Raw genomic sequence first — 25,948 nt, 5'->3', positions numbered from 1 at the left:
AAATGACCAAACTAAGTCAATGGGACCCAAGGGCACATCAAGAGAAAATGCCAATGCAGGATTGCCTAAGGCATGTCATGAAAAGGAAAATTTTAAATTATAAGAAAGTGCACTAGCACAGGATGCTGAAACTGCAAATTACCAGAACAACATACTCAGTGACTTCTATTTACATTCTATAGGTGTACAGGATTCTTTAAGAAGGATCATTCAACTCTGATAACATTGTAGTTGTTGAGAGGCACTAATGAGCACAGTAATATCAATGAACACTGCAACGGATTATGAAAAATCTCAGTATAATTCAGCAAGCCCTGGGCCTGTCCATCATGAAAGTAGACAAAAAATGAAACTACAGTATGCTCCACCAGTGATTAGAGATATGTAAGGTTCATAAGCATGAATTAGAAATAGTAGAGAAAAATAAATATGCTATCATGTATTGTGAATCAGAACCTATCCATGATTCCGTACAGGATACCCTAGGATTTACAGCACCAATGCTAGTACAGGAACTCTCAAAAAGAGAAACATTTAATAAACCTAAAGATCAAAGACCTGGTAAAACTTAGACAGCAAATTTTATTGATCCAACTCATCAAAATGTCTAGGCGTCCTAGCATAATGCTTCTCTTAGTTATTTCTTCTGGAACTGAAAAGATAGACACTTGGAAAAGGATAAAATTACATACTTCCATATTCTGGCGATGAAACATCCAAAAATAATTTTCACACACACTTTTCATTTTCTGCCTAAACTGAGTAGCTTCCACACCACAAAACGCTTCTCCAGTCACAATGAATAAGTTTACACATTCATGGCACTGTAAAAACTGATGCATGCTAGTTGAACAGACTGCATCTGAGGAGAACAAAGTTGACATACGACTTGTAATAAGCTGCCAGAAGTTTTTCCGACCTCTGTCCAAAGCTTGACCAACAAAGCACACAGCCTCCCTTCTCAAATCAAAACATAAATCACTGTTCACATAAACTGCACTATCATCAACTCGTTTATTAGGTGTCATCTGACATTGTGATGATGACAACTCAGTCAGTTGACCTTCATTATCAACAACCATCTCTCCAGCACTTGAAACCAGCTTGTCCTTTTCTCCTATATCAACTCGTTGAGAAGAAGAAAACTTACAGCCCTCATCTTGTAGCTTTGACACAGAATATAAGTCAGTACATGAGAGGTTTTGACCCAAAAATGAGTCAGTGAGTGGAGCTGAAGAGTTACGACTATGACGTCCCCGTAACTGTCCCGGCAAGCATCCAAAACTCCCATTACGCCTAGGTTTGTCGGAAACTATCTGAAGTTCATTTCCTTCTTCTGTAGTAATATTTACTGTTGGCTGAGGAAAGGAAACTTCATTGAGTTTAGCAAGCATTAATTAAAGAGAAATTTGAAGCCATGAAATCTAATAATGAAATTTCTTTGTATAATTTTTTATCAAAACAATAATCTTATCTCACTGAAATGCAAGAATAAAACTATAAAGGTAACGAGAAAAATGACCTTACGAGTCACTGGAGTTTGTGAGCGTTGACTTTCGATCTCCTGCAAGATCAGCAGCCGCATTCACCATATAAACACAGATTAGTATCTCCCGATTTGTATCTTTAATCACTAACTATTATGTCAAATATTCATATGTATTAAGAATCATATTAGTTTCCACAAAATTCTTCAGTAGATCATTTCATAAATTCAGAGAAGGAAAATGTAGTCAAACCCATAGGCATTATGCTTTCTATAGGACATCAGAGGAACACCTTACAAACAATTTCATCTAAGTATATTAACATATTTCGCAACGATGCAAATGCTTTTTCAATCCAGTACCGTCAGAATGCTACAGGAAACCAAATAAGAGCACAACCTGCTGATAAAAACACAGTGGAAGAATGAAAGATAAAGGGGCAAGTGCTCCCTCAAAGTTGTGTGTATTTACATTACTTTTAGATTATTCAGTGGTGCATATTTATAATACACATTTACGACAGAATTGGAGACTAAGGACAGAATAGGTGTTCATATTGTATAAAACTACATGCAGAATACACAACTTAACAAGACCATTTCTCACATGAGGATCACTAAAATAAGTTTCTGCTAGAGAAAGCTGCTAAAGGAAGACAATAATTTTATGATCATCATATTGTAAGGATAAGTGCCAATGCTATTACAGTATTAAAAGAATAGCCACTAACAATCATATAGGCTCTTAAAAACATAATGCAAAGCATTTTGGCAATGTCCATGGAATCCAATAATATTTCCCGAGTCTTGAGAAATGAAAGAAACAGGTTTCAAAAACTCTTTTTCTCATGGTAATAAGCACTCATAACAAGGGAATGAACGAAGCATTCTTCAAATTATCCTTCAATAAGATTGACACGCAAAACAATTCTGACAAATATAATGTTTTAGAGACTTCTGCAGTCGAACATTGAAGATATCATTTAGGGGATTATCAGTGGCAGCATAGAGCAAGTCATTAATCCATGACCCATGTTCCATGAGCATTAGTGAACTAACCAATTTCTCATGATTTCCAGTGACCCAATTAGCACCTATTGCATTGGGTGATGCTCACAGTGGCCACAGAAAAATGCTTCCACCCCTCTTCTTCTGAACAATAAAAAGCTTTCTGAAAAAGAAACAAGAATAAAATGCCCTACAAAATCGGAAAAACTCAAACTGACATGTTTCATATGGAAAAAAGGCAGGCACCACAAAGAAAGTAGAATTCACATATGCCCTATTTATCTGTATTCAAAACCCAAAAACAACCAAAAAGCCTTAAAAATTTCGAATTCAAAAATCATGAAATTGTTTGAACTTATGATCTTTTAGAATATTTTATCAAATGCCTTCAAAATATTTTAAATTTTAATCAGTCATTTTTGTGTTTCCTAAAAATTTGAAAAGAGATGGTGTGAAAACATTTCCCTGTTGTAGGTGACTTTGTTATACAGTGTTTCCAATGGATTCTACATGCTCCAATCAGATTAATGCCAGTGTATTTCTACCTCTGTGTGGCACCATACATCTATAATTATGCAGACGTATAAATGTAATTGACTAGATTTTTTGATAGCCACATTTAATTGGAGGAAGCATATCTGGGTGAAATTTGTACATTACCTTTAGAGTAAGACATTTCACACTACTTATTGCAACCAAAGAAATTGTTTAGGGTAATCTACTGGTTATAATCAACTCAATAAATTTACCAAAAATGCAACTTCATACATACCATTTCAGAAGATTTCCATGTCATCATCGCATAATATGAACACATCAAGTCAAATAACACCTCCAATGTCCTGAGCAAGCAATGCTTGAAATTTGTTTCTGGTAGTTGCAAGCAGAGATCATTATACGTGAGTCTGCACAAAATTTAAAAAACAAATAGTTTCTATGAAGCTGCTAATACACTCACTATTTCATTGTGCTCAAACAGTAACAAATTCCTTTCTTTCAAGATAGAGGATCAAAGAGCATTAAAATATGAAAACATACCAAAAATAACAAAACAATACATCAGCTTCAACATTTCAAATCATATCTAAAAAGCCTTATGCAAAATTGTAAATTGTGGAATGAGCTATGAGACTATATTGCATGAGGAAAAGGCATGCTAGATGATCCTGTTTCTACCAGCAAGGATCAAATGGTAACAAGAAATGTCAAAAGCCATATAGACAAAGTCATTTAACAATATTGTTACAAATATAGAAGAAATCTACTTAAGCCAATGGGCTAGGTTGAGTGATTGAATACAATGCATTACAAGCAGGTCTTAGGATCATGTCCATGGGTTGGCTTCATCTATGATGTAATTGATATTTGTGGGCCTTACTCAATGTCCCTATTGGATCAAGCATACTAGGTCTATGCTACCCACTTTACATTGCATACCATCCTCGGAATGAGAAGTGCCCTAAGGTTTCCTGAGGATCTATTTTCCAAGGGGAAAACTCAAAAAAGATAATCTACTCTCAAAATCATGAATAAGTAAATAAGCAATATTAAATTAAGGAGTGTATCTAGTGTTGTACTTTATTTTCCCGCAACAATAAAACAATTGTATCATTCTAGTTCATATTGATACTCGATGAGTACCAAAATACAACTAGAAGTTGTGTACATTTCCTCGAGAACTTTCTTGGATAATTTTCATATACCTTTACCATGGGAACATGACCAACCCATTAAAAGAGAATGCCACTCCGCAAATAGCATGGGAATTTTCAAATGCACAACCCCCACTATGCCACAAGGAGCAAGAAGGACCCTACAATGTTTGCAAATTTCAAAATCCATCAATCTATCTTTATAGGCCCCGTTATACAAAAAAGTGTATGAAATGAAACTTGCATTAGAGTAAATTTCAGGCTAAAATGGTCCCAAAACAAAATTGTGCTTATTGAGTGGGAAAATTCAATAATCAATAAATCCAAAGAATTGAATAAATGATAATCATTGAGGTGGACATATAAATGTTGAGGATGATTATGTGTCATGCTTTTGTTTGGCACTATTTAACCATGAGCGATAAGTTGACTCATCATTAAGGGGTAATACAATAGCGACATCATTGCTCCATCGCATAAAATGAAGGAACCCTTGCAAGTCCCAACCCTGATGAGCAATAAGTTGACTCATCATTAAGTGGTAATAAAACGGCTACATCATGCAAAGCAAGCTCTAACCCTTAAGCTATGAACAGTGATACAAAGAAAATCAAGAAGTAAAAGGCACACAAGAGGGGTGGAAAAACAAAGGTCGTGTTGGTAACTCATGCATCCACGAATGCTCCCTACTAACATCTATAGAGTCAAGATGTTTTTATGAACATAAATTATGTAAAAATAGATAGTAAATAGATAATAAATAATAATCATAATAATATAAATATAATAATAAATAATAAGTAAATTAACTAATGGTTAATTAGTTAATAATGAAAAGGCATCTCTTAGAGACATGCCTGTTTGTGAAGGGGTACTTACCTGACTATATATATAGGACCCTCATTCTCATTTGTATCATCCTACATCAATTCTTTTATATAATATACAATTACTATTACTATCCTATGATGGATGTCATTGTCTACGAAGTATTTTAAATATTTCTATTGTGTATACGACTTTTGGTCATTACATTGGTATCAGAGTTGTTCGATCCTTTGGCTACTTCACCGCTGCACAGAGCTCATCTCTGATTCCGACGTTTGGCCATCAACTATCCGTCAACCTTGTTGTCGTCGAAATTGAAGCATTTCGCTACCCTTTTGGGAGTTTCCCCGTCGTTGATTCGTCAAAGGCCCTTGGCCAGTTAGAAAAAACAAAACAAAACAAAAAAAACTTATATGAAAATTAAAAATTAAAAAATAATAATAATAATAATAATAATCAATGAAAAAAATATAAAAAAATAAAAATCACATATAAAAAAATAAAAAAAATTATTCATAAAAATTGTATAACGCACCCGCCAAACAACATATCAACATAGCAACGGTAGCCACTGGAGCCCACAACGCTGCTCAACCACTGTTTTCCGAGCCACTACACCCTTTCGTCACCCGTAAACGACTTACCTAATCGTAACCGCAACCCTTACCGTCATCCTTGCCGCCAGATTTATCATTTGGTTTCTTACCCTCTGCACTCGGCCAGCAGTCCACCCCGCAGCAACCGGCCCACACTCTCCCATCCCTACGGCTCCTGTTGTGCCTTCCATTCCAACACCCAACCATCCTCTTGTTGACCCTCGGCTGCATATTAAAATTCCACTGTTGTTGACCACTAATCCACACCACCACCAGCAAACCACGTCGCAAGAACCGATCCACTCTATCCCCCGACAGCCACCACTCCACTGCTACGCATATAGTACTCTGCTCCCATTTATATCATGCATACCATCCATCGTCATTCCACCCTTAATCCACACTCTCACCAATCAACACGAGCCACGAATTCAAACATCATCGTTGTCTGACGTCTACGGTGCTATCACCCTCGATATCGTGCATACCATCCATCGACATTCCACCCTTCATCCACACTGTAACAATGAAAAGTCGTATACGCAGTGGAAATATTTAAAATACTTCATAGACAAAGACATCCATCGTAGGATTGTAATTGTAAATTGTATATTGTATAAAAGAATTGATGTAGGATGATATAAATGAGAATGAGGGTCCTGTATATATAGCCAGATAAGTACCCTTTCACTAGCGATTATGTCCTTAGGGACATACCTTCTCATTAATTTCTAACTAATTAATCATTAATCTTATGTGTTGTCTTTTACATTATTTGTGTTTATTTTTATATAAATTTAGTTTGTTACATTGCCTTCCCCTTCAAAAAGCTTTGTCCTCAAAGCTTACTAATGACAGATCAGATCTCTTCTGTCATTCGGAATATTTTCTCATTTATGAACTTTCATCTTTGTTGATATAAGACGATATGATGTTTTGAGCAATAGACAAAATTGTCATACTGAAAATGGATCAGACCATCCTAGATTAATCTTCTGGGAAATCTTCTGACCCTTGGAGATGTGTGGTGAATAGTTATCGTATGACTGGATTGAGCTTATTTCAGTATTCTTCGAAACATAAGTTTGTTTATGTTCTAAGTGATATAGATTTGGATGTAGATAAGGAATTTTTCTTGTTTGAACTTCCTTAAACGTTTTTATGGTAGTTTCCGGATTTCCATCAAGAATTGTTGTTGTTGACTTAACTATTGAATCCTTATTTGGGGTGTCCTCTGTTTGAATGACAACCTCTGAGTACATTTTTACTTCAATAGGGTTTGGATTTGCCTGAACTACGAGATTAGTGGTATTGATCTTTGTTTCTTTAGTTTGGACTGCTACATCTAGAGATTTTGATGCTTCCTTTTTGACAAGTTCTTTGAACCTATTTTTCAATGATTTATTTTCATCATTAAGTTTTTCAATCTGTTTGAGCAGATTTTGATTTTTGAGACGTAAGCATTCCTCATTCTCTGAGTCAACTTTATTTTGGCCTTCACGCTTGTCATCTTTTAAACACTTGATTTGTTCTATTAATGTTTGGTTAAGGCTCTTTAAACGTAAATTTTCTTCTTCTTGCTCTAATAAATGCTCCTTGAGTTCCCTCTTTGCTACTTTAGCTTTCTTGACTTGTTCGAGTAGTTTTTCTTGGTGATCTCTGAGGCGAAAAATTTTTGTCTTTGTTGCAGATGACTTCTTCAAGCTCTTTTTGCTTCTTTGATATAGTTTTTTCGTTATCTTGAAACGTCAAGTCTAAGATATCCATATGGTCTTTTAATGAAGATTTTCTTGATTTTGATTTACTTGTTATGTCTCGAAACATGACCATCTTCCCTTTATAAGGGAACATCAAAACTTGTTTCTCTATGTTTAACATGAATGTACCCAAATCCTTAAACCAGGGTTGACCAAGTATGATGTCTATCTTTTTATCCATCTTTACAACATGAAATCGAGATATGTACTCATAATGACCTATTGTCACTTGTAGATCACTAATTTTATACACTTTTTGGTCAAAAAAAAAAAAATCTTTGCACCAATGCTTAGATCTGGACTTAATCACTGATTTTCCAAGTTGATGTTGATATAATTTTTATCGTTGCTTGGGCTAATAGCGACATTAACTTCTCTTCCTTGGATACTTCCTTTTAATGTAATTACTCCGTGATCTGTAACTGAAAGACCATTATAGGAAAACCTTCCTTCCTTCATCACTTTAGAATTGAGCTCCACCAATTTTTTTGTCAAAGATTGATCCCATTTGTTTTGTCGAGATGACTTAAGGTATTATGTAATCTAAATATATAAAATTTCTTTTAATTTGATGGATTGTGAACACTTAGCTATCAATTGGAATATTCTCCAAATTCACCCTTTTAGGTTTTATAAGAAAATATATCTTCCCTTTAATCCACTAAGGAATAAAATTTAATACTACCCTTTTCTTATATTCACTTATATATATTTGAATGTTTCTCTTTATACTTATATAAAAAGATATGCTTTCACGTAACCTTCTTAATTTTTAATATTTTTTTTAAATTTATATTCTCTCCTTTTTTTTTGACTTGAACTTTTCTTTAAAATACCCCTTTATAATATAAAACTTCTCTTTATATATCTTTTATTTATAATCTTTTCTTTTTCTTTTTGAAAAGTTACAACCCTAGTGAAACGCAACTATTCATCTCTTTTGGGTATAATATAAATTATGTGTCCACTTATGTTCCTTTGACTCGGTTAATTCTCTCCACATAAAAGTAAAACTCACCATTCACATAAAGAGATTTTGTATTCCTTTTGTTCTTCTTTTACCTTGAGAATAGCATGGGAAATTACCATGGATTGCTAATACCACGAGCTTGTAAACCACTTAATGAAAATTCAAGATAATATTATCTACTCTTCCTTCTCCTATGTATAGTTTCAAAGATATTTGGAAAGATTCCCTCTTAACTTTATCATGCACTTTTTATCAATAATGTAGAACCTTTTTATATATATGAATGTTCTCCTTCAAATTTTACATATATATCTTTTTTTTAATAGTATATTTTTATATGATTTTTTTCTTTAATTTTTTTTAATCTTTATATGTACTTTTTTTCTTTGACTATCTTCTTTTTTTCTTTATTTTTTTTGTTTAATGGCCAAAGGCCTCTAATGAATTAGCGACGGAGAAACTCCCAAAAGTGTAGCGAAACGCTTCAATCTCGACGGCAACAATGTTGACGAAACCTGGATGGCCAAGGGCCTGGATCAGAGAGCGTGACTCTGTGCAGCAGTGAAGCGGCCAGAGGATCGAAGTTCGAACTACTCTGATACCAATGTAACGACCAAAAGTCGTATACACAGTGGAAATATTTAAAATACTTTGTAGACAAAGACATCCATCGTAGGATTGTGATTGTAAATTGTATATTGTATAAAGCGGCCAGAGGATCGAAGTTCGAACTACTCTGATACCAATGTAACGACCAAAAGTCGTATACACAGTGGAAATATTTAAAATACTTCGTAGACAAAGACATCCATCGTAGGATTGTGATTGTAAATTGTATATTGTATAAAAGGATTGATGAAGGATGTTACAAATGAGAATGAGGGCCCTGTATATATAGTCAGGGAAGTACCCTTTCACTAACGATTATGTCCTTAGGGACATACCTTTTCATTAATTGCTAATTAATTAATCATTAATCTTATTTGTTGTCTTTTACATTATTTGTGTTTATTTTTATATAAATTTAGTTTGTTACACACACTCTCACCAATCGACATGAGCCACAGATTCAACCATCCAACATCCCTGTTGATCGTCGATCGCCACCTTTTCCTCCGTGTCCCTTGTTAGACAAGAATCCTTAATTTTTTCATATAACTTTTATATATAGTTAAATTAAATTGTTATATTGTTTTATATTAATTTGTTATATAATTCATCATTATATAATTAATTAATATTTAACACTATATAATTTAATTAATATTTAATTATATATATACATATACTCAATTAACTTTACTAATTTTAAAATTATAAATTAATTAATTTAAAAAAATTATAAACAAAGTAATTTTAAAAAAAGGGGATTATTAAAAGTTACCCAAGTTTTTTTAGTCCTCATAAACAAAAAGTATTAAAGGAGTAATCTTTCAAAATTGTGAAGACAATCACCAAATACAAGAAAATTTAAAAAAAAAGGACGAATAAACTACCAATTTTGTACATAATTCAATGTTTTGGACCAGCTGTCCATCTTGTGGAGCAGGAGATCAATGTTTATCGATTTACAAAAATTGCACAGTACCTTGTCCCAAAGTCAAAGATTGTTTACTTTAAAAGAATATCAACATAACGCCCAGACGCAAATTAAAGAATTAAAAGAAGAAATCGCAAAACTTCAACAAAAGAGTGAAACCTCCAAAAAGAAATATAAAGATCTCACACAGCGGTTTCATGCAAAATCAACAGAATGCAACGAAGAAATTTTGCATCTAAGGAACCACAATGAGAAACTTCTTGCACAAGTCAAAAAGTGTAAAACTAAGAAGCACAAGTTAGAACAAGATAAAAAAAAAATTGACAAAAAAATCAACGAAAGTCTATCAAAGAAAGAAGAGGAGAATTTCTGCTTAAAAGACTTTAACAAAAAATTATTAGAACAAATCAAGTTTTAAAAAGACGAGAACCTTGAAGGCCAAAATAAAGTTGACTCCGAAAATGAAGAATGCTTACATCTCAAAAATCATAACCAAAATCTGCTCAAATAGATTAAAAAACTTAAGAACGATAAGAAATCATTGACGAATAGGTTAGAAAAAATTGTTGCAAATGAGGCATCAAAATCGCTAGATGTAGTAGTCTAAGTTGGGGAAGAAGAAACAAACATCAATTCCACTAATCTCACAGTTCAGGCAAATCCAAATCCTACTGAAGTAAAGACGTACTCAGAGGTTGCCATTCAAATGACGAACATTCCAAGTGATGATTCAGTCGCCAACTCAACAACAACAGTGCCTGAAGAAAATCAGGAATCAACCACTAACATGATAAGGGGAAGTCCAACCAAAGGAACTATGTATCAACATCTGAATCACAAGAGAAGACTTTCCCATCAATCTACGTACCAGTATCACTCAGAAAATAAACAACAAGTTTATGTTTCCAGGAATACTGAAGTTTGCAAAATCCAGTCCCACGATAACGATTCATCACAAAATTTGATTCCGCAGAAGATCAATCTAGGATGGTCTGATCCGTTCTCAGTACGACAATTTTATATATCACTCCAAGGATCATATCAACTTGTATCAACAAAGATGATCGTCCCAAGAAGAGAAGACATTCGCAGCAGATAAGAGTTCAAGTCCTTTCATCAACAAGCTTTGAGGACAAAGCTTTTTGAAGGGGAAGGCAATGTTATGAACATAAATTATGTAAAAATAGATAATAAATAATAATCATAATAATATAAATATAATTATAAGTAACAAGTAAATTAACTAATGGTTAGTTAGCTAATAATGAAAAAGCATTTCTTAGAGACATGCATGTTCGTGAAAGGGTACTTACCTGGCTATATATACAGGACCCTCATTCTCATCTGTATCATCCTCCATCAATTCTTTTATACAATATACAATCACAATTATTATCCTACGACGGATGTCTTTGTCTACGAAGTATTTTAAATATTTTTGCTGCATATACGACTTTTGGTCGTTGCAGATGTGGACTCCCCCCATCAATTGGTCCCTTTGACCATGGCACTTGACATATAGAAATGGGGAAGTGGGATATGAGAAGTTATCATTTTGACAAGATTTATGATACTGATGATGATGTTAAAAATGGCCTTGTCTTGTCTTAAACCCCAAATAATCAAGAATATATGATTGTTGATGCATTTGAGCCATCCCTTGATTTTCCTTTTGTCTTCCTGTCATATTCAAATTCTTTGACTTGGGGACATCACGAGACAACTTCGATTGCTACCTTCAAATCTGGTTCTTATGATGAGTAGCCTATTTGTTGAGACCCTACCCCCATGTCATCTCTTTCCTTATATAACTCACAACATGCCACGAGGGACATCCATGAGAGTTGTATGCCTGAGATAGCTATTGAGCAAAACTTCCTGAGCTTCATCATCGTGTATTCCATTTTTAGTCTAAAAGGGAGAATCTAATGGTGCAAGCCTAATTCCTCATTTCCTATTTTATCCGTGACTCCTCTTCATAATACATGGTCATGTTATTTTCCCACCTCCCACCCTTATGATCAGGCATGAGAATATTACGTCAGTTGTAATGCTTCTTTGTTTTATCCAGTGTTGATAATATCGATATTGGCAAAATATCGGTGAGGGTCCAAAAAACATCTTATCAGTAATATCGGCGAAAATATCGACAACCATAAAAAATGCATAATATATTCATTGTTTGCAAATTTTTAAACATGTAAAGCAATAACAACATGAAATAAACACAGTGGCACATAAATATGAAGAAAGCATTGATATATATGATGTCAAATAGAAATGATACATCAAAGGTGATACCAAATCCTGTTGATCCTTGATAATTGTCCAATCAATGACTCAAATGTGGAGAACCAATACAAAATAACATCACATATATAAATGTATCTCATCATCATGAGTTATATGTAGAAAAACAAATAAAACTAGCAGCTATCTATCTAAAATCAGTGTCGTCTCCCCCTTTTACGGGAAAACATGATGGGTTGTTTGTCAAGCCTGCCCCTAGCAGCAGAAAGCCCTGGCCCTGCCCCTCCACCTAATGTCAAATAATGAGTGCTAGGTATGGAGCTGTGCTCTCCTATATCTATAGGAGATGGTGTTGATGTTGATGCTCCCACAGTCTCCTCCTCCTCCTCCTCCTCCTCTGCCTCCTCCTCCTCCTCGTGTTGCTCTTCCTCCGAGTCCTCCTCCCCTTGTTGCCTCTGTTCTAATGGATCATCTAGCTCTAACCATGAAGGTGACTCCTCCAAGATGGACACCTCAGATTCCACCCTCCACTGAGACAATACATCAATATTGTCTAAGGAAATGGCATTTGGATCCATTGGTGCTTTTATTTGCTTCACTCGAAGTCAGATATTGTAATACACATACACTAAATCATTAAGGCGTGCAAACTCCAACCTGTAAGGGTGTCAAAAAAACTAATGAATCTTGAATCTTGACTCTTAACACTTGAGGGTCAAAAATTTAAAATTTAAAATTACAATAAATGTAATTGCTCAACTGAAGGCTGAAGCTCAAAGTTATACCTGTTGTGCTTTTTTGAGTGTATTTTCTCAAATACACTCCAATTGCGCTCACACCCTAAAGAGCTACATGTTTGACTTAGGATTCCTATGGCCAATTTTTGCAAATTTGGTGCCCTTGCACCAGAGCTTTTCCACCAAATATCTACAACAAAATATAGAAATTAAAAAAGTCAAAAACTTAAAACATAATTAAACTTTCAAATAAAAGTTACATAATTGAATTTTTAAAAATCTAGAATTATAAATAAGGAAAAATCTAAATTGAAAATTCTAATCAGTGATGACTTGTCACTTACGTGGGATGAAGAGGATCATTTCCCTAATAGCATCATCAAAGCCAAATAGGCCAACGCAATCCCGATAAAATTGTATCTCGTGATTGATTCTGCTACGAAGCTCAAGATCAGGGACCATCCCCTGAATACAGGAATGGAGCCCTTCCATCACCTCAGCATCAAAATCAAAGGCGCATTTGTATGAAAATGCGGGGTTGAGGAAGAGTGTCGCTACATGAATGGGTCGATGAAGCATCCCTGTCCACCGACTATCAATCACATCCCACAACATCATATGCCTATCAAGCCCAGTGGAACCCTTGTCTGCATAATAAGAACGAATGACCTCCTTGGCCATATCCATGGCCTCATACAAATAAGCCATTGCAGGCTTCTCCCCATCTACCAATCTCAGAACCTTTACTATAGGTTCACTAACTAAGCACACTTCTACTCCGAGCCAAAACGTGTCAGAGTACACCATTTTTGCAATGGCTCTCCCGTCTTCTCTCTTGTTGTATCTACAATCACGCCACTCATCAAAAACAAACATTTGCTTTAACTCGAACTGGCATCGAAGCAAAGATTGAAGATTAATAAAGTTGGTGGCAAAATGTTTGATTGCAGGACGCTACAACTCCTTTCAAGTGTACCTCCTCATGAGGCTAAGAACAAAAGCATGGTTATAAATAAACTTGGGGACACTCCTAGCCATATCAATCACCTCCTTGATGAAGGAGAGTTTCCCCATATCCTCAAGCAGCGAATCGATACAATGTGTTGCACATGGAGTCCAAAACAATGTGTGGTGCCTCTCCATAAGCATCCTGCCAGTAGAAACATAATTAGTTGCATTGTTTGTTATGACTTGCACCACATTCTGCACACCAATCTCTCGGACGAACCCATCTAACAACTCACATATCATTGTTACATCTCTGATATGTTTTGATACATCCACTAATTTAATAAACACGGTACCTTTAGGACAATGTACCAAGAAATGTAGAAGGGTCCTACCCTTCTTATCTGTCCAACCATCAAACATCATTGTGTATCCAGAAACTTCCCATGTTTGTTTCAAATCTGCCAATCTAGAGTTGATGTCCTACTTTTCTGCTTGAAGAATTGACCCCCGCAACTCCCCATATGTAGCACTTTTGTACCCTAGGTCCACAACAGCAATAGCATCACACATTGGCTACCAAACTGGATTGGTTTTGGTGATGTTGAGAGGTAAGTCGCTCCAGAAAAGACACCTCCCCATAACTCTATCTACTTCTCGCTTATCCTTTTTTTTAACAATTGATTTTATGGAAGGTTGTGCTCCATGTCTTGTTCATGGAACAAAAAATGATGACCTCGCACTAGCAATAGCCGGTGATGTTGTGGAGCCCCTCCCACTACCCTCAACCTCAAAATCAGAAGAAGACATCATGAAAGATCCACCTGTACGTTCAGCCTTGTTTCTTTCTACCTCTTCCTTCTTTCTGTCTTTTTCATCAATTGCTTCAAGAGCTTTTTGTATAAGCTCCGACTAGAAACTATACAAAACCCAACATCATGTCCAGCAAGTCTAGCCAGATGTTATTTCAATCGCATAACCCCTCTTTCCATCCTGGTCCCACACAATTTGCATGATAGATATGCCCATTTGTCTCACCATCAGGATCCCCATACTCCCAAAATGGGTCCAAGGCTTTTCGCATATTTGTAGTGAGCTAATTCAAACCTAGGGCACCAAAAAAACAAAAAAAATTAATGATTAAAGTTACTCCACCCATACACAAAAAATAATAAGTAATAACCACCTCATTTTACAAAATAATTTTTTTGCTACATTATTTGCAATGTGAATTCAATGAAAAATGACAATAAGAGGGTGCATTTGAAAGTTAAAAAAAGAAATGGAGTTTGCTGTCCAAATATGGAGAAAACCCTTGCATTGGCTCATGGGCATGAAAATCATAGCAAATGGGAAAAAAAAGCAAAATGTTGGTATGCAGAGGCAAGCAAGAATAACCCTAAATCTATGAAAAAATCATTAACATAGGGGTTTTTAAGAACATACCTATTAATGGAAGAAATGAAGTTTGTCTCACTGTTCTTCAATCTTTGATCAACAAAAAATTCGTAGTTGGTGGTGATAATGGCTCTTCGATCCTCAATTCCTCCTTGACAACTACCACAACACTCTCCCCTTCCTTCTCCAACACTTAGAAAAACAAAATGAGCAAAAAATATATATTTTTTCCCTTTTCTAAGCACAGGTTAGACAGACCGGCGATATTTACTATCATCGCACGATATTTTCGCGAGATATCGGCGATATCTTGAAAATATTGTGATATTTTCGAGGAGAAAAAATATAGCGATATTTTATCGGCGATATATCACCGATATTGTCAACACTAGTTTTATCCCATGATTAGCCATAGGCGCATGAGGTATGGTATTGATCTAATGATATGTTGGTTGCATTAGTAATATCATTATACCTAGGTCATGCATTGTATGCTAGCATTAAATATTACTCAGTTGCACTGCATATTGTGTGAGCATCATAAATTCTAGCATTTTATTTCATGTATCATGCCAGAGTAGACTGCATTTAGCATAGATTTATTTTCTAATGGATTTATATTTTCATATAAAATTTGGGTGATACCCTACACCCAATGCACATGCTCCCCAACAAGTTGACTAGTATGTGCAGGTTATAGGTCTACGAGCGCAGGGATTTCCAGAGCTCTCATCAACTCCCGGTTCAAGCTATTCGATCATGCACTCTACAATGAGCTCATATCCCCTAGTTGGGGCTAGATGTTACCCACCAAAAATGGGTTACCCCATAAGAGAAAACTTTTCTCCTACTAGTCTGTCAGCAAGACAACCAGTAACCCCTGATAGCCACCAATAGTTGAGGATATGGCATATATCTCTGCCACTTGCAATATCCATTTGCTTCTCACCCATCTGGCATAAGCACCTAGACAGAGGATTTCCACTCAAAAGATACTTTGATCATTTTGCAACCGGGTGTTTATACTTGTTTGTTTTGGACATTTACTATGGATTATGAGGTGATCTAGAATATTGACAAACTTTGGTCGTGATGTTGACCTCTCACCTTACTTGGGGAGTTAAATTTTGATCCTAGTCTAGTGGGACCTCCCTTAAGACCCTCTGGGTATAGGAGGAGCACTACTTGGGGAGCCCTAAATGAGATAGTGTAGTTCCATCTTCTCAAATATCATACTTAAAACCTTCCATCTTATATTAGAAGCCCATATCTCACCTCCATTCTTTGGGTTCAACTTATCATTGGTACATTGGGATTTGGCACCCACATGTCCACATACCTAGGTAGGACCCGAAAACTTTGGCCTGGTAGGTTGATGTAGCTAAAAGAAACAAAAAGATGATTAGATTGTTGTCACCGTGTTTTACACAAACTTTACAATCTGATTTTAATGGACAGCAAGCCGTTTTGACCAATAAATCCTAAACCAATAATCCAAACAGAAAACTAATAACATATTTGGTTACGATAATTTATGAACAACAAAACCGACTGGTCACACAACATCGACAGAGAGGCATCAAGCCAAAGTCATGATTTTCACATGAGGGTATAATATATATATTACAAACGTCCAATGACCACCTTTAATTGTCCTCGTAACTAATCATAACTAACATAGGGTAATGAAAATATCCAAAGATATGAATTAGGTGGATCTTACGAGTTAATGATTACACTAAACTTGCCAACATTAGGTAATTAGATTTACAACTCCCAACATGCAACGAAGCTACAGTGATACATGTGTGATTTTATTTTGGAGCAATGTGGACATTTATTATTGCATATCGACCACATCATCACAATCCATTAGAGGGAATTCCCCAAGGAGATACATCAAGCCAAAAAGTGTAACAGACATGGAAATGACAGTGATGTTATTATAAGCATTACCTAAACATTCTTGGGTTCTTTTTGAAGTAATGTTGAAAATCAACATTTTGAAAGAAAAAAGAAAATGTAAAATTTATCCTCGAGAGGAAATGAAAGCATTCACAATTGTGTTACTGGCATAGCTTGTTATAGGTCAAACAACGTGATATGCCTATCTCAATGATTTCCCTACAAAAGGATGAGTAACACAATAGAGTACATAACAAGTACTTGTAAATATGATTCAGTCATATTGCATAAAGTCTTGGTGATCAATTGAAACTGTATCAAAGCATCATAAAGTAAGCAATCAAATTAGCAATAAATTGAAAACTGCATTAAATCACCATAAATTAAGCAATCAAATTAAGTAATTGCAGTTACAACTTCCAACATGTAACAAAACAAACCTGCTCTTTTTCTCCACTGCTTGAGAATCCACACCCTGCAAAATATCATAAAACAGTAAACCTTGGTAAATTGCAAGATAAGAATGCATCCAAAATGTTCATAAAATATTCATGATAGATAAATATCAATAGGGTGTCAATGCCTTACAAATAAAGGAAAAAGGGCCACCGCAAATAATGATATGGATGGGCTAGATTTCCTGAAAAGTCGTGATATTGATGTGATGAAATGATTTATTTTTTCCAAGGAAAACCTTGTGGGGTCCCCTACTCTTCTCTCGAGTATCTGGATGGAAGGCAGCTCAACCAACAGCCATAACAGCCACTGGTAACCTAGTGGGACTCAGCAGGACTAGAAAGAGAGACCTCACAACGAACTTTTTCTTGAAACAGTCCATTCGAACCAAATGAGATAACCCACTGGGATTTTGTCTGTGTGTGTGTGCACACGCATGCATGCATGGGTGTGTGTGTATCATTAATGAAACCATAAACCAAAAACTGATCAAATTTCTCTCAAAAATTCAGAAATGCAAACTATTGTGAAAATCTCACAATTGTATGCTTTAGGATGGGCTAAAGGGGCTATTTAAGTGGTAATAGTTGGGTTGAAGAACCCTACAATTTGCCCTTCTATTTCTCTATATTATGCTTTTTATGTTTTTGTATAAAAATGGTTGTTTTGAGGATACATTGGCTTTATGTTTCCACCAAGTTAGAAATAGATCTTGAGCAAAACCACTGCTGCTTCCAAACTGGAAATATATCCAAGTGGATCCAGATCTACATCCATGAAAGCATAGATCTTGGGTCATTCATAGGTGGCTACAGTAACATACGGAGAGAAAAACATTAGATAATCTTAAAGATCACATTTATGACGAAAGAGGTAGTGAAGGTAATCTCAAAAGATCAGATTTATAATTTAAGGGGTGGTGAAGGCAATAATTTTAAGAATACTCATATTTAGCATCCCCCACCATAATTGCAGTGAAGGCCACCACCTCAAAGCTCTCATGACTCCAAGAAAGATAATAACATCATAAAAAGGAAGACAGATAGTATTTTGAAGGGAACTCTATATATTCATGAAGTTTGAAAGTAATGTCTAGGACTGGAAAAGGAAAAAAAAATGTTTGGAGCTTATCCGTATCAAAACAAAAAGTTCATAAATTTAACCCTTAAATTTGTATATTACCATCATATGAAGTCTCTTATTTACCTATTGAAACAAATAATAAATACAAGCTAGAGATATAGAAATTGTCAACATGACACCAAGATAAAGCAAACGTTTTAAATCTAGTTCCAAAGTAGACAAATATAAAGGAATGAACTTCTAAGTTTTTTCCTTTTATAATTTATTATAATAAAACAGGAACTTATGTTAATGGAAAAGGCAACAAGCTTCAAATATTTTTTGGTATTTGATAGTTGTTCTTGAAACAGCTATTTGATGTTGACCCATTATTCCCCTCTCTAACTCTTTGAATTGAGTTTCTCCTTCAATTATAATTGTTCCAAGAAGCATTAAACATTGAATAATACATATTTTTATATTTCATAACATTATAAAGAAGCATACTATATAACAACCTGTTAAAATTGGCAACCAGGGCAAAACTTCATGTGGGTCATCTTATTCATGGCTAATAATATTTTTATTAGATTCCTCTCGTCGAGAGGTGTAGGATTGATATAAAGATCATCCAATTCCGATAAGTATTGACAAAGATATGAATTTATTTTTATTATGGAATTATTATCAAGCCGACCTACAACTCATGTAGGCTCAGAAGCCCAACAGTCGCATCTATTCACCCACCAACGTTGTGTATAAATATAAGAGGACTTTTCCTCATTTGGACTCACTCATCTCATCACATCTCTCTCTCTCTACTGCGCAGATATGAGTCTCTTCTCTACTGCGCTGAAATGGCTCTCTCTCTCTCACACATGTGAAGCCGGAAGCTGTTGAATTTGAAGTTGCAACTGCAGAAGTAAAGATTGACTTGCGTGGCCTAGAAGATCTCCTCTTTGGAACTGCGTTGTAGGTTCATCTGAACCTCCTTTGAAAGCCGCAACTTTTGGTGGTGGAATGAAGTCAATCCGACGAACGGTTTGCAAGATATCGACTGCCCTAGTTTGAAGCCGGAAACTGCTGAAACTGAAGCTGCAACTGCAGAAGTAAAGATTGACTTGCATGGCCTAGAAGATCTCCTCATCTGAACTGCGTTGTAGGTTCATCTGAACCTCCTCTGGAAGTCGAAACTTTTGGTGGTGGAATGAAGTCAATCCGACTGTCGGTTTGTGAGATATGGTCTGCCCTACTTTGATAATGAAGCCGCTAATGCTGATGCTACTGATCTAGGGTTTGCTACTGCTGATATGAATCAGATTTATTGTACTATTTCTCTCTGCTGAATTATTGAAGATAAAAGAAGATTTGATCAAAGGGTTTCCCCACACATTGTGGGGTTTGTCCCTGGCTAGCCGCCACATCTTGTGTCTCTTGTCTTGGATTGTTTTCTGTCGATCGTTTAATGTTCTATCTGCACTTTACTTTATGTACATGTGATTGCTAATCGGTGGAATATAATAAGAAAAAGAAGTAAATTGTTATAAGCATAGAACATACCATAACTTAACATGGTATCGGAGCTGAGGTGAAGACAAATCCCGAGCAAGAGCAAAAGCAATCATCGAAGAGAAGATTAGAAAGGCTATCCTAAAAAACTATGGGGTCCTCAACACTCTTTTCTGCTGAAGACAAGCTCCGTGAGAAAGCTGACTATCACGGATGGAAGATGTCTATCGATCTAACCCTAGAAGATCAAGGAGTGCTGGACCATGTAAGAAGCAATATTGTTGAGCCTCCATCAAATGCATCCGCTGCTGCCTGGAACAAATGGAAAAATGGAGAAGTCGAAATAGAAGATCATCCGGGACTCTATCAACAAGCACTTGGTGTCCTACATCTCTGAACTGGACACCTCCAAGGAAATCTACAATAGACTGGTGAGTTTATTTAAAGTTAATGATGCAAATCAAGTTTTGTTTCTTATAAATAAGCTGAGGTAAATCAAGAAGAGTAAGGATGAAAGTATGCAAGCATACTTCTTAAGAATCACCGAGATCAAGAACGATCTCCTATCTATTGGGGAAACTATTACTGACAGAGAAATGGCACTCACAACTCTTGGAGGATTACCATCCGAATGGTACGTGTTCAAGACTACTCTTCTGAACTATAATGTAATTCCTGGTTTCGAGGAATTAATGGCTAGATGCATTCAAGAAGAAACAAGGGAAGAAGTGCAAGAAATGCCCATGCCTAAAGGTCCTCCTGTTGCCTTTTTCTTCTCATGCAAAGAGAAGAAAGGACTCACATCGGGACGATGATCAAAATCCCTCTAATGGCAAATCAAAGGAATGACAAATTCAACAACAAAGGTAAGAGTAGAGCTGGAGATCGAGGAAGAGGACAACCATTCAAGAAGGCTAGAAAGTCCAGGATGTATTAAATGCACCTGACCTCAAAAGGAACCTAGTGTCCATCTTGGCAATGGAAGACAGAGGCTACAAGGTAACCTTCAGCAATGGCAAGGTATGTATATGGAAAAATAATGATAAAGATTCCTTTACTCTTGGGTTTAGTGTTGATTCATTATATCAGGTCGATGGAAGTCTGCTAGGTGTCATGTCTTGTGACACAACTCTTTAGTCCGAACTTTGGCATCGGAGGTTTTCCCACCTTCATTACAAAGCTCTACCCGATGTAAGACAGATGGTAACAGGGATACCTGAATTCCAAGTAGAGAAAGAAGGTGTAGGTCCGGGATGTGCCAAAGGAAATCTCAAAAGGGGACCATTCCCCTCAAGCCAAAGCAAGACCTCCGATATATTACAGTTGGTTCACTCAAGCATACCTGAGGTTGGCATTAAGAGGGAGACTACTACACCACATACTCCTGAGCAGAATGGTGTGGTGGGAAGGAAGAACTGCACGATGATGGAAGTTGTCCGGGCCATGCTACATGATCAAAGACTTCTAAAGTTTCTATGGGCTGAAACTACAATCACCGCCGTATATGTACAAAATCGATGCCCTCATCAAGCATTGGGTTCCAAGACTCCTGAAGAAAAATTCACCGGTAAGAAACCTGATGTTTCTCATTTTAAAATTTTTGGAAGCCCTGTATACTTTCATGTGCCGAAAGAAAAAAGAAATAAATTGGGAGCATCTGGAAAGAAGGGAATTTTCGTGGGCTATGGTGAAAATACTAAAGGCTATAGAATCTATGTAGCCGGTCAAAGGGAAGTCATAATTAGTCATGATGTCACCTTTGACGAAGATATGGCTCTCAGCAAGGTGATCAATCTTCCGACTTTGAGGAGCTCTCAAGAAGCCGACACCAGGGAACCGAAAGAAAAGGATGATGAATCAATGCCTGATGTAGAAGAACCCATGGATCCGATTGATCCTCCTCCATATGAGCCTTCCTCTTCTAGGAAGAGGCCTTCATGGCTTAAGGGGTTACTTGACGATGCTGAAGGACATGTTGCACCCCGAGGAACATTTCGTGAAAGTAAGAAACGTAATAAGTATCAAGGATACCTGACCATCATGAGCACGATCATACAAAATGAGCCTTCGTCATTCTCAGATGCCGTCAAGCATCAAGTATGGAAGGATGCTATGACCGAAGAATATGAGTCTATCATAAAGAATGATGTTTGGGAAGTAGTTCCCAGACCCCAGGACAAGACTGTTGTTACTTCCAAATGGCTTTACAAGATAAAGCATGCAGCAGATGGAAGCACGGAAAAGTATAAGGCTCGTTTTGTTGCTCGAGGTTTCTCCCAAAAGGACGGTATAGACTATGATGAGATATTTGCACCTGTTGTCAGATATACGACCATCCGCTCGATCATAGCCCTTGCCGCTTCACAAGGATGGAATCTGCATCAGATGGATGTCAAGACTGCGTTCTTGCATGGCTCAATCAAAGAAGAGGTCTACGTGGAGCAACCCGAAGGATTTGAGATTTATGATTGAAAATCTCATGTATGCAGGTTGAAGAAGGCTCTCTATGGGCTGAAGCAAGCACCCCGAGCATGGTATGAGAGGATCGATAGCTACTTGATGAAGTTGGGATTCACTAGGAGTGAAGCCGATCCTAACCTTTACTTTAAGGTTGAAGATGAAAAGCCTATCATACTGGTGTTGCATGTGGATGACCTCTTTCTACAGGTGCAAACCCTCTCATTCACAAATGTATGAGGGAGATGGCTTCTGAATTTGAAATGAAGGACCAAGGACTTGAAGTGTGGCAGAAGCAATGTTGCACGAAGCGGGAGCGAAGCGGGAGCGAAGCGGGAGCGAAGCGGGAGCGCGGAAGCAGAAGCGGAAGCGTGGAAGCGTCATTTTCCAAAAATCTAGGAAGCGAAGCGTCCGCGGAAGCGTCTGCTATATATATATATATTTATATTTTTTTGCATTTATACTCAAAACAAACATTCCAAATACCAAATTAATTGTAGAAGGCATGAAAACATGCATATTTTTGCATAAATCAAGATAGATATAAAATCCATTGTACATTAATGATCTAGAATCTATATTCTTCTCCTCTTGTCTAGCCTTTGCCTCTACCTCGATTGTCTAGGGATATTAGTCAACATTGCCCAATTTTGATCAAACTACCTAATTCAAGACTTAAAATATGGTAGAAAAAGCTTAACATGTTTGATCGATGATTTTGACTTGATTGAAAGGTAATTTTTTGCTAAGGGTGTGCCGCGTGACAAAGGAGTTCAACAATTAACACCACCAACACCAGGGTACATATAGGGCTTGGTGCTCTTGATTAAATGTTAATCGCATACCTTCATACTTGATATAATCTAATGAAATGCCACAATCCCATTGATCCTGAATACCTGAAAACTGTTAAGTCTGCTGAATTTTGAATAGGATATGAAATTCTATTTTCTCCATATGAAGTCCAATGAGGCTGGAACCACTCTCAAACATTCTGAGTCATTTCATGGTAATGTTAAAAATTTAAGTAAAAGGATGAAAATGAAAAATAAAGGAGAATGTCACTTTTACTTTAAGAATTTAACATTACCATGAGGGAGCATCTGCTATATTTATATTTTTTTTGCTTTCATTTGTCACCCTAACCCAAGGTGGACCCACCCCCAAAAAGCAAACTCACCTAAAATTTTAAAAAAAATTGAAAAAAAAACGATTTTCTAAATGCTTTTCCGAAAGCTTTTCTGGAAGCTTTTCTGGAAGCGTCCTGGAAGCGTCTGGGAAGCGCTTGGGAAGCGTCTGGGAAGCGCCATACGAAGCGCGCTTCGGCGCTTCGGAAGCGCCAACGCTTCCAAATTTCCAGGAAGCGTCTAAAAATTTCGGAAGCGCGCTTCCGGCCAAGCTTCCTAGGCGCTTCCGTACGGGACGCGCTTCGGGGCTTGGAACCGGGAGGGGGGGGGCGCTTCGTGCAACTATGGGCAGAAGCCAAGGGAAATTTTCCTATCTCAAGGAAAATATGTGGTAAAGATATTGGAAAGATTTGGTATGATGGACTGCAAGCCTGTGACTACCTCGAGGATCTTAACTTTTAAAGGTTATATGGTAGTGATGTCGGACCAGATTTGGCAAATGCCTCTGAGTTTCATAAACTCATTCGCATTGATGTTCTTGGTGAACCTCCATCCGAACATATGTTTTGCAGTTAGCATTGTGAGCTCATATTTGGTTGAGCCTCACTGGATTGATGCCAAGAATCTTCTGAGATATCTTCGTGGCACAATGGGTTAAGATACACTGTCGAAGATGTGAGACTACTTGGATATACTGATGTTGATTGGGCAGGCAATGTGGTGGACCGTAAGAGCACTTCCGAGTGCTGCTTCACCTTGGGATCTGCTTCGATATCCTGGATGAGCAGGAAGCAGAAGTCGGTGACTTTGAGCACCGCTGAAGCAGGATATACTGTTGCTAGCATGACCTCGTGTGAGGCAGTCTGGTTGCGAAAGCTCTTCAGTGAGCTGTTTGGATTTACATTGGATACCATTGTGATTCTCTATAACAACTAGAGGTGGGATTCGATTATTGAGGAATCCCGTATTTGTCGATTGCTCCAGCAGATAGACATCATCTGGGATATGGTAAGTTGATGAGCAAGGAGGCTCCATCGCATTAAGATGATGTACAGGTTGATACACCTTGTCAAAGCCCTGAGGAAAGATCTAATTTGTGATTTTCCCAAACGACTTGAAGTCATCAAGAAACCCTTGTACAAGGGTCCTGGATGTTGCATACATTGAGCTCTGGGAGCTCTGAGGGCTTGTGGTTCTTACTAGAGCAACATACGACCACAGGGTGACTCACCCTCCCCTGGTGGTGCGCACTGGAACAAGATGATTCGCTCTCTTGTGGAACAAGATGATTCGCTCTCTTGTGGGACAAGATGATTCGCTCTCTTGTGGAACAGGATGATTCGCTCTCCTGTGTAGCAGGATGATTAGTTCTCCTGTGAGGCCTGGATTGATGTGTTCTCCATGGCGATTGTAGCAGGATTGATGTGTTCTCCTGTGAGGCCTGGATTGATGTGTTCTCCATGGCGGCCTGGATTGATGTGTTCTCCATGGCGATTGTAGCAGGATTGATGTGTTCTCCTGTGAGGACAGGATTGATTAGTTCTCCTGTCGAGGCATCCTACCCATGCAGTCTGGGACTCATGGGAAGTACCTCTCATCTGATCAATGAGCAGGGAAATGAAGTTAGGGACCATAGTAGTATCGATGGACGCATCGTTGTAACTACCGTACTCCCTACGCTAGGATGACCTCCATTGATCTGGGATCAATGATACTGGTCTGGGACCAGTAGTAGGAGTTGTACCATACTATGACGCTGACTTCGGGTCAGTTGAGACTGTCTGGGATCAGTGGTACATACTCTGAGACTAACTTTGAGTCAGTGGAGGATGATATTGGTCTGGGACCATTGGAGTTGTACTCACTATGACGCTGACTTTGGGTTGGTTGAGACTGGTCTGGGACCAGTGGTACATACTCTGAGACTGACTTTGAGTCAGTATGATACATCCTCGATCATTTCTTCTTCTTCATAATTCGGACAAAAGCAGAGTAGAACAGCACAATGCAAGAGCAGAGCAGAACAGAACAAAACAGTACAAATCAGTGTAGGGCAGAACAAGACAAAGCAGAACAGGCAAAATAGAGCAGAGCAGGGCAAGGGTCAGGTTGTACAAGGCAGTGCATTTGATGGATGAATAGTAACGACCGATAGATTGCAGATGAAGTTCTCCATGGTTGAGAGGGTGTGTTAAAATTGGCAACCAGGGCAAAACTTCATGTATCTTATTCATGGCTAATAATATTTTTATTAGATTCCTC

At 37.1% G+C, this 25,948-nt stretch overlaps 1 protein-coding gene across 2 annotated transcripts in view; it reads right to left on the bottom strand.

Annotated features, from left to right (window-relative positions):
• The window catches only part of LOC149190171 (coiled-coil protein), a 462,536-nt gene that overhangs the window by 208,733 nt on the left and 227,855 nt on the right, over positions 1-25,948 (bottom strand). For both annotated transcript variants that reach the window (XR_016255961.1, XM_089412056.1), the window contains exons 11-14: positions 17,516-17,550; positions 3,267-3,399; positions 1,523-1,564; positions 693-1,358 (exon numbers count right to left, since the gene is read on the bottom strand). Coding sequence is in view for 1 of the 2 variants with exons in the window: in XM_089412056.1 (XP_089268182.1) it covers positions 693-1,358; positions 1,523-1,564; positions 3,267-3,399; positions 17,516-17,550 (876 nt within the window). In the remaining variant the exon portion in view is untranslated. The remainder of the gene's footprint in view (positions 1-692; positions 1,359-1,522; positions 1,565-3,266; positions 3,400-17,515; positions 17,551-25,948) is intronic.

The sequence above is a fragment of the Pinus tabuliformis genome, chromosome 3_1 (genome assembly GCF_031772625.1).
Source record: "Pinus tabuliformis cultivar Carrire ecotype Pingquan chromosome 3_1, CPIR1, whole genome shotgun sequence".
Lineage (NCBI taxonomy): Eukaryota > Viridiplantae > Streptophyta > Pinopsida > Pinales > Pinaceae > Pinus > Pinus tabuliformis.
The sequence above is the reverse complement of the archived record's forward strand: the minus strand, read 5'-3'. Positions and strand labels throughout refer to the sequence as shown.